General features: G+C 54.0%; 1 protein-coding gene across 3 annotated transcripts; it reads left to right on the plus strand.

Moving 5' to 3' along the window:
• Positions 1-1,853: 1,853 nt before the first annotated feature.
• On the plus strand, positions 1,854-8,830 carry VGLL2 (vestigial like family member 2). Of its 3 annotated transcripts, none has more exons than XM_086744777.1 (4): positions 1,854-1,987; positions 4,180-4,471; positions 5,966-6,481; positions 7,439-8,830. In XM_086744777.1, exons 1-4 carry the CDS (start codon positions 1,907-1,909, stop codon positions 7,480-7,482), a joined length of 933 nt encoding a protein of 310 aa, XP_086600903.1. In that variant the 5' UTR covers positions 1,854-1,906; the 3' UTR covers positions 7,483-8,830. The 3 variants fall into 3 exon arrangements, with proteins under 3 accessions (XP_086600903.1, XP_086600904.1, XP_086600905.1); XM_086744778.1 differs by having other exon boundaries at positions 7,601-8,830; XM_086744779.1 differs by having other exon boundaries at positions 1,897-2,189.
• Positions 8,831-9,199: the final 369 nt, after the last annotated feature.

Genomic DNA, 9,199 nt, shown 5'->3' on the forward strand with positions numbered 1-9,199 from the left:
TACACTTTGGGGTTTTCTTCACAAGAAGCAAATGCCAAGCCTTGGCAAGTCCTACCTTTGCTATTGCACAAAGGTGCTGGTGATGAGCTCGTAGGAAGGTGTGTTGTGTCTTTGGAGTATGTCTTCAAGTCAGACTCACCTTCTGAGAAATGGGCTTTTTTTTTTGGTATGTCGTCCAGTGTATCGTTACCTTTGAAACAGGCATGGATCTCTGCATAGTGGGAAAGCTCCCTGCCTCTCCAGAGCAGGGACACACAGGAGAAGTGGGATCCCATCGTCCCAAGTGAGGTCCCTTGGTCTCTTGCTGTGAGGAGCGGAGGGGAGTTCCTTAGCTGACCACCTTATTTTGGATGCTAGCCACAGAGTGAGTCCTTCCCTGTACTGGGGCTATTCCCTTGCTACTCAGGAGAAATAAAATGATAGAGCATGAGACATATTTATTTCTGAAGGCCTACTACCAACATTTCCTTCTCTTGTTAGCTCCCTGGCTACTGACACAAAATTTGCTTTGATGGGGGAAGGAGCGGTGCTGGGGCTGAACCCCACAGCCACAGCGTTCCAGGCTGCACTAGGGAAAATAAATTCACCGAAAAGGAAGACCAAAAAAATGTTTTAAATGTTAATTTTAAACCTTGCACCTGGTGCAGAAAAAATTGAAACTTATGCTCATTAGGCAGTGCAATATGATGTTGGTGAAGGATGGGCATTCAGAACAATTCCTAGCATTTGGAATACAAAACCTACATTTTGGGAGAAACAAAATAGAGACAAATATTATTTTTTAATTGTGAGAACTTTCTGCTAAAATTTAATTAAAGATTTCCAGGTCTTCGAAGTGTTCGTTCTTTTCAGATTTTCCCCCCATAGTTTTGTAAACAACCAGCATCTGAAAACCAAGTAATATTATTTCTCTTACATTTTCTGTATTGTTTTTGCTTTATTACAACTGCCTAAAACTTTACTTAAAACGGGTCTCTCTTCACAATAATTGTGACCCATACACGGTTTCAAAGGGTTGATGTTGAAATGAGAACGAGTATCTCCGTGTTAGAAACGAATCTTCCTCCCAGGCATCGCCGTCGAAAGCGCAGTTAGGATCCCTCCACCTATTTACACCTCTGCCTGACGTGCTCGGCAGAAAGCTGGGGCGTAAATCCAGTTCACTGTCACGGTAGTTTGTTCTTTTCACGCGCCTTTTGCCCTCGGCGTTGTTTTAGTTTCTGTGAAACGCAAAAGCATCGCCATTCCCGGCGTTTGTAAGGATTCAGAACTCCTGGGGAGACTCCTCCTCGGCAGACAACGGATTTTTCCTCTTTCGGTTCATCAGACCTTGCAGTTCCTCTGACTTTGGCAGCGGCATTTCCCGCCGGGCTCGGTGGGATTTGGGGAAGGGGGGTGGAGTGAGGGGTTACTCAGCTCCCTGCCTTTTCCCGGAGCCCCGTTTCGCCCCCGCCGGCAGTGGGACCCGACGAGGCGGGGGGCGGGGGCGGCGGGGCCGGCCCGGCCCGGGGGGGGGCGCGGGGCGCGGGGGAACCCGGCACCGGCGGCGAGGCAGCGCCAGGCGCCGCAAGCGCGTGAAAATAAATTAAATGAAATAAATGAAATTAAATTAAATAAAACGCGGTGGGAGAGGGGTTGCCCCGCTGGGCGAGCCCCCCTCGGCCATTCCGCTCCCCCGGCGCGTTTGCAGGAGGAAGCCGCGCTATAGGGAGGTAGGGCAGGGAAGGGGGGTGGGGGGGTGTCATCTCATCGCAGCGCGGTCACCCCCCCACCCCCCCCAACCTCACTCCTCCCACCAATGCGTGGTGCCTCTTAACCCCCGGGAGCCTCCCTCCCGCCAAGCACTGCCCCGCTTTGCAGAACGGGAGTTGATGAGAAAAAAAATAATTGCCGGCGGCGGGCAGCCATGAGCTGTTTGGATGTTGTGTACCAAGTCTACGGGCCGCCCCAGCCCTACTTCGCGGCAGCCTACAGCCCCTACCACCAGGTAGGTGCGGGGGGCAGCGGTGCGGAGGCCGGGGGTGGGAGGGGTGTTGGGCTGGGGGATGGCCGCCCGGGGCCTCGCCAAAAGGAAAAAGGGAAAAGGAGAAGGGGAGGGGAAAGGGGGGCGGGAAGGGGGGGAAGTTCTGGGAGCCGGCGATGGTGAGCGGAGCAGAACCGCATCCCACCCTGGCGCGGGGCTCGGCAGGGTACGTACCCCGGCGGGGGGAGGGGGGCTGCGGGCTACCCCGGGAGCCAGGGCTTCCTCTCCCCCCGCGGTGGCTTCTTAGGGATTTGGGTGCTTTTTTTTTCTTTCTTTTTCCCTTTTTTTTTTTCTTTTTTTTCTTTCCTTTGCTGGGACGGGCTCCATCCGAGGGAGGCTGCTGGGGAGCAGCGATGCCTTCCGTTTGAAGGCGCCCGGCGGGACGGGCATCCCGGCCGCCGCCGCGGGTATTTTACTGGCTGCCTGGGAGAGGGGCTCCGGGGTTACCCTGGGGAAGTCGGGGAGGCGAGAGCACCGGGAGGCTGCGGGATTTCCCCAGTTCGGCGCGGGGGAAGAGGAAGCCCCGGCTCCGAGGGTGGCAGGGCTGCGGTGCGGCGGGGCTGCGGGGATGCTCCCGGGGGTCGCTCAGCGGCGGGACACCGGCCCGGACCTTGGCCCCAACGGGCTGTGGGAGGCGGCGGGAGCCTGCGAGATCCGCGGGTGTTCCGTGGCCGGGAGCCACGTCTCGCCCTCCGCAGCTACCGCGGGTATCGATTAACCACCGGATTTCGATAAAGGGACCCCGGCGGCCGCGGGGATGTTTCGCGGCACGCACACAGCCCGTCCTGCGCGGGGAACTGCTTCCCCCCCACCCCACGGACCGTACAGTCTTGCGTGGGTCAGGGCTCCTTTTCCTGGGCTGCACCTGCAGCACACCGCTTTCTCTTTCGCCCTCTGGAGTTCTCTCTTTTTGGTGTTTTTGGGGTTTTTTTTTTAATCCTCCCCCTTTTTTCCTTCCCGAAATTAATTCCTTCCTCCCCCGGCAAAACGAAAAAGGGGATGGATGCAGACAGCAGCACCCCGGGCGCGGAGCGGTGGGGCAATCCCCTCCGTGCAGGGCCGGTCCCGGGGCGACCGGCCCATGGGGTGGTAGCCCATGTGCCACCTCCAGCGCCTGGCAGCGGGGCCGGAATACGTCTTACAAATAGCAAATGATGTCTTCCCTCACCTTGCCTTCCCCTCACCACCACTCCTCCCCTCCCCGCCTCCCCGGGCTTCGTGATATTATTTAGGGGGGATGATCATTACCTCAATGGCCGAGCTGGGAGCCAAGTGGAAAGGCGGCCGTTACGAAGGGACTGACATGATTAAATATCTCGCGTGTCTCGGCCCAGGGCTCTGACCCGTCCCCTCGGTGCTTCCCCGCCGGCCGCCCCACGGCTTAGCCTGGGCTCCGCGTCCCGTCGCTTTATTTCTAAGAAACTCCCAGCAGCTGCGGACACGCTAACGTGGATGAAGATGGGAAACATCCAGCAAACTTCTCAGCGCCCGCTGTTTCCCTACCTAGACGAATCCAGTAAAAACAGAATCCTCTTGTAGGAAATAATCTGCAGCTTCTTGCTGGCCGGGGAAATGCTTTTTTTTTTTTTTTTTTTTTCCCTGAAATGTGTTTGAGGCTGCCGGTCTGTTTTTTGTTTTGGTTTTTTTGTTGTTGGTGGTGGTGGGTTTTTTTTCCCCCTTCCTCCTCCTCGCCGCAGTGGGTTGCGGGACTCTTTGGGGCAGATTTTGCGAGCCGGAGACCTAGCGGCCCTCTCCTCCCTTCCCGCTGCCCGTTCTGCGCTGTGGGTGCCGCGCCCTCCGCCTCGTCCTCGCTTCCCAGTCTCGGCCCCCGGGCAACTGCCGTCCCCCCAGAAGCCGGCCTGCAAGGTGCCTTCTTGTGCGGGACTTCGTGCTGGGGACCCGAGCGTGTAACTCCCCTCCCGCCCGGTCGCTCCATCTCGCTCCTCATCTCCCGTTTTCGGGCCGCCAACCCTATTTGCAGCCCCGGGGTGGGACGGACATGCAGCTACGGGGTGAGGGAGGATGCTGCTGGACATCCCAGACTTTTGCATCCTCTGGAAAAGATCGCGGGAGCGCGCTGGGTGCACCTTGCGCTGCCCTGAGTGACCGGCTCTATTTCCTTTCCTTCTCCCCTCCCTCTCCCCCTCTCCCTCCAGAAACTCGCCTTTTACTCCAAAATGCAAGAAGCCCCGGAGAGCGGCAGCAGCGCCGGCGCCAGCAGCTCCTTCTCCGGCCACCCCGCGGCCAGCATCAAGGAGGAGGACGGCAGCCCAGAGAAGGAGCGGCCGCCCGAAGCCGAGTACATCAGCTCTCGCTGCGTCCTCTTCACCTACTTCCAGGGGGACATCAGCGCCGTGGTGGACGAGCACTTCAGCCGGGCGCTCAGCCAGCCCAGCAGCTTCTCGCTCGGCAGCGCCAAGGCAGCGCGGAACGCCGGCTCCTGGAGGGGTGAGGCTGCGGTGGGGCGCGGTGGGGGCTTGACTCTTTTAGGAAGGGGGGGGAGGGGGAAAGAAAAGGAAAGAAAAACTCTCTTCTGATCGCGCCAGTGCAACGGGCTGCCCGTGCCAATCGAGGCAGTCGGGGGGCAACGAATCTCCTTCACACCGCAGGCAATTTACTGGCAGAGGAATCAAACAAGCCACAGAGGGATCCCCTCGCTAAAAAAATAGGCTGTGTGTCTTGCCCTGCACGTGTCACCACCCTGGTTGATGCTGGAGCAGAGACAAGGATTGTAAATTTCTGAAAATGAGGGCTTTCAGACTTCCCGTGGCCCTGTGCTGGCAAGGCCAAGGCTGCGGCTGATGTGCTCTCCACAGCCATGTCCCGTTCACCCTGGACGAGGCTGTGGGGTACCCAGGGCAGAGGGGAATAACCTTCCGAACCCTCTGCCCACCAGGGAGTTAGGGCAGGCACTTCTTTCCAGGCAGTTTTGGGGACCCTCCCTCACAGGGCTACCAGCCCAGCCAAGAGCTGGTTTCCCAGCCTCCCCATGAATTCCTGTCAGTAGTTTCTGAGAATGAAATAGTAGTTTAAATATTTCACAGGCGAAAGTTATTCAGCACTGGAATTGATGGCAGGAGGGGAGAGTTCTTTGCTCGTCATCAGCCACTTCTCTTTCTGCTGAGCAATGCCAGGGCGCAGAACTGACGTCCCTCCCTGGCAAACATGGATCAGGAATATGCTTTTATTTGTCTCAGGAACACTATGCATTCCCAATTAATAATGCGTAATTTCTATCCCTGTGCTGTTAATAATCACTAGCCCATCTCACATGTGGCTTACCAGGCAAAGAAAATGCAAGGTCCTTGTCCTTTGCCTTGTCAGTCCCAAAAGATCTGCAGAACGCTTCCCAAATATGTTAGCAATATACCCAAGAAACAGGAGTAAAGTCCAGTCTAATAGATGGAGAAATTGCCCTCAGAAGTTCAGAAAATTCAAGCTGGCCTTTAGTCACATCTCGTGCTGTTCCTGCCCACTTTGACACTGCACCAAAGAAGCAGCCGCTTTCCTGGCAGGCTCAGGCATCCTCCGGGGTGCTGGGTGTAAATGCTTAGACAGGGAGATTACTACAAAAACAAACAAGAAAAATCCAACCCTGGAAATTGCTGTGATGCGTAATAGCTCTGACTCAGTTTTCACTTCCAAGGAAAAGAGACGTTTTCCTTCCTTAGACAACAGACTTTTCCCTAAATACACACTGAAAGAAAGCTGGAGCGAACAGTTTCAGTTTCACAGCTAAGCCCTGGGCTAGGTGTGTTGGGATGTTTGGCTGGAAAGGAATCTGTAGTCGCTGGGAGCAATTTCTTCTGTTGGGCAGTTGTTTGGGGGTTAAAGGAAACGAGAGGGCTTGTTTGGAGGGGATCTGTTGGAGGGAAAGGAGATGAGGGCTCGCTGGGTGTGCTCACTGTTGCCTTTCCTTTCTCTCTCGCTCCCTCCACCCAGACGGCTCCTTCCCGATGAGCCAGCGCAGCTTCCCGCCGTCCTTCTGGAACAGCACGTACCAGCCCTCCTCGGTCCCAGCCACCCTCAGCAGCCCCCTGGCAGCTGCCGCCCACAGCGAGCTGCCCTTTGCCGCCGCCGACCCCTACGCACCTGCCTCGCTGCACGGCCACCTGCACCAGGCCGGCCCCGAGCCCTGGCACCATCCCCACCACCACCACCACCATCCCCACCACCACCACCCCTACATCGGGACACAGAGCACTGCCTACCCCCGCCCTGCTACCATGCACGAGGTCTACGGGCCCCACTTCGACCCCCGCTATGGTTCGCTCCTGGTGCCCACCGCCTCTGTCCGCCCCCACCGCCTCACCCCCGCCTCCGTGCCCACGCCGGTCAGCCCCCCTTGCGAACTGGGCAAGAGCGAGGCGGGCACTGCTGCAGCCTGGACGACGCCAGGACCCTTCCCCAACGCGGCGGGGGATATGGCGCAGAGCCTCAGCCTCAATGTGGACGCAGGTAAAGAGCTGCTCTCAGCCCCTCCATCCCCCCTAGCTCAGCTGCACCCTGCCTCCCTTGCATCGCCCGTAGTAGTGCTGATAGACCTCCCCCATGGTAGGGTGGACAGGGTGCTGCTGTGGGGGAAATAAATTGGGAGTGGAAGCCTCACGGCAGACGCCCGAGCTCTGCCCTAGGTGCCCTTCTTGGGGCTCTTATGCCAGGCAAGCAAAAAAGGGGAGAATGGGACAGGGCAATATATCACCCTTCAAAGTTCTGGCACCCCTAAATGTGCCTTGAGGGTGCTGGCTGCTTTGAAGTACTCTTGTCCTGGCCCTGGCCTTGAGCAGCGAGAGCTGGGAGTAGGGCAGAGCCACCTCAAAGGTCACCACTGCCTTGCTCCCTCCACGGGCCGCCCTGAGGGTGGGAGTGCTGGCAGTCGCGGCGGAGCAGGCCCATTTCTAAACCCCTCACAGGTTCATAACCTTCTCTCCTTATTTATTTTTTTCTCCCAGTTTTTGAGAGGGAAGCACAATTGCATTTGCTGAGCAAAAAGGGGAATGGTTTTCCCCCAGTACTGGTATCCTCTGCCTGATAGGGTGCTTGGAAGTAAGGCTGTGTGGCCATAGCGGTGACAGAAAGGTGACACAGGCATTGCCAGTAGTGGCAGGTCCCAAGACAGGGGTCGTGCAGGCAAGGAAAGCTGCTCTGGTGGCAGTTCCCTGTGCTGAAGCTGGGTTATTACAGCCACAAATGGCTCCTCACGGCGGCCTCACTTCAGGCAGGAGGGACATGTGCCTGCCTGCAGCCTAGCCTGGGCTCTTCCCCTATCTCCACGGCCTCCTGGGACTCTGGGGAGCCCGTGCTTTAGACTGATGCTCTGATCTCAGCTGGCAGAAATGCAGTTTGTCTTTCTCTGTCCTTAAACACCTGTACCTATTTTTCTTCTTCCCTTTTTTTTCTTCTCTCCGTTCTCAGGTTTGCAGCCTCAGGATAAGAGCAAGGATCTATACTGGTTTTAGAGCTGTCCTTCACTCTTCTTCCCCTGGCTCTCCCCTGTAGATCTCTGCCTGTTAGACATGGTGGCATTCAGAGCTGAAATCGGGTCAGTTTGTAACAGCTTCTGATCTTGGTTTGCAGCTCGCCGTTACTCCTTCTGTGGTGGATCCCTTCTGAGCTGATGTGCTGACTCAAAGACTCCCAGATCCCCCCTTGCCCTTTTCCAAGCCCATCATGGCCCTGCAGCTCGGGGAAAGACAACGGGACTTAAAAGGACCTGGCATTGCAAGGACGGTACTTTAGACTTATTTCAGAGAGGAAAATCCTTCTGTTGCAAGAGGAGAGCCAAAGACATTGAACTTCTATTTAAGCAGACCCCACACCCGGAACTGCAGTCAGACTACTCTAAAAGAGTCAAATGACGTCGTGGATGGTGATGCAAAACCACTGGCCTTCGTACAGGGGGCAGAGGACAACTTGGGGTTTTTTTTTTTAGTGGTGTGAATATTTTTTTATGGCAGTGAAAATTATTTCTTGAATGCAAACATGGGAAAGCTACTTAGCAGATTTGAACTGGATTTTTACTTTCCATTATAGAAAAGTAAAAGGAGAAGAAACTGGAACTCATGAACATTTTCAGACTATCAAGGAACTGGTCTGATTTTTCAGCTTTGTGGTTGTGAGTGGCAAGTGTTTGGCTGGGGCCAGCTGCCCTGGGCTCACAGAGATGCAGCTGTTCCACGCACAACTGCTCAAACCCCAGAAAGACAAAAACCAAGGTGGCACTTCTCAGAGTTTGGCACAGCATTTGCATTGGATATCTAACGGTTGTTTGGTTGTGGTTTTTTCTTTGTTTGTTTTTTTTTTTTACAAGAAACATTTTCTGGTGAAAGTAAACCCTCTTAAAGCAGGAGGAGGAAGGAAAACAGTGAAGAACGACTCACCCTCAACCCAACAGCCTTTAAGGGGAACACCAGAAGGAAAGGCACATGATGGACAATAGGTCTAAGTTGCCTCTAATATTTCTCTTTGTCTACTTGTTGCTGTCTTTTTGTCACTTTAATAGTTGTTTTGTTTTGTTTTGTTTTGTTTTTTTTGAAAGGGGGACTAAGATATCTATTTAACAGTAGGAAAGCTGCATTAAAGGTATCTCCTTCTTTCACCCTGTGTGCTTTTATGAAGAATTAAAGCTAAGTATGAGAAATAAGGCAAACTGGAAACTTCAGGATGAAATAGGAAAAATACCTGTCATGTGGATGAAGTGAGTTATTCTATTACTTTGCATTAAAAGTAAATAGAAATCCTAGCAGTTGAAAATATTTTCTTACTGAGTAAAAAATATGGTGATAAATACAAAAGATAAGAAAATGCGAGGCTGTTGCAGTGCTACATTTTAGAGTGCAGTGTATCTGTAAGACGGATTAAAATAAAGGGGCTGCTCCATAACAATAGATAGTTCCTCATAAACCTGGTAGAAGAGGGGACTGTAGCATTCTGCATTACTATTGCACTGGTAAATTAAAATACTATTATAAGCTGATGAATAATTAATGCAACACCGTAGAAATGGCAATTTTCCCTTATACTCAAAAGCTGACTTTTTTACAGGCAAAGCATCTGATCCCAACACTACCATGCTTTGTTTTGGTCTATTTTTTTTCTTAATGTAATGTCTTTGAAGGCTGAAAAAGTTCAACACATGTAAGAGGAGAGTCCTGACATTACCCTTCTGTCACTAGG

The sequence above is a fragment of the Chlamydotis macqueenii genome, chromosome 3, assembly GCF_036417535.1.
Source record: "Chlamydotis macqueenii isolate bChlMac1 chromosome 3, bChlMac1.mat, whole genome shotgun sequence".
Taxonomy (NCBI): domain Eukaryota; kingdom Metazoa; phylum Chordata; class Aves; order Otidiformes; family Otididae; genus Chlamydotis; species Chlamydotis macqueenii.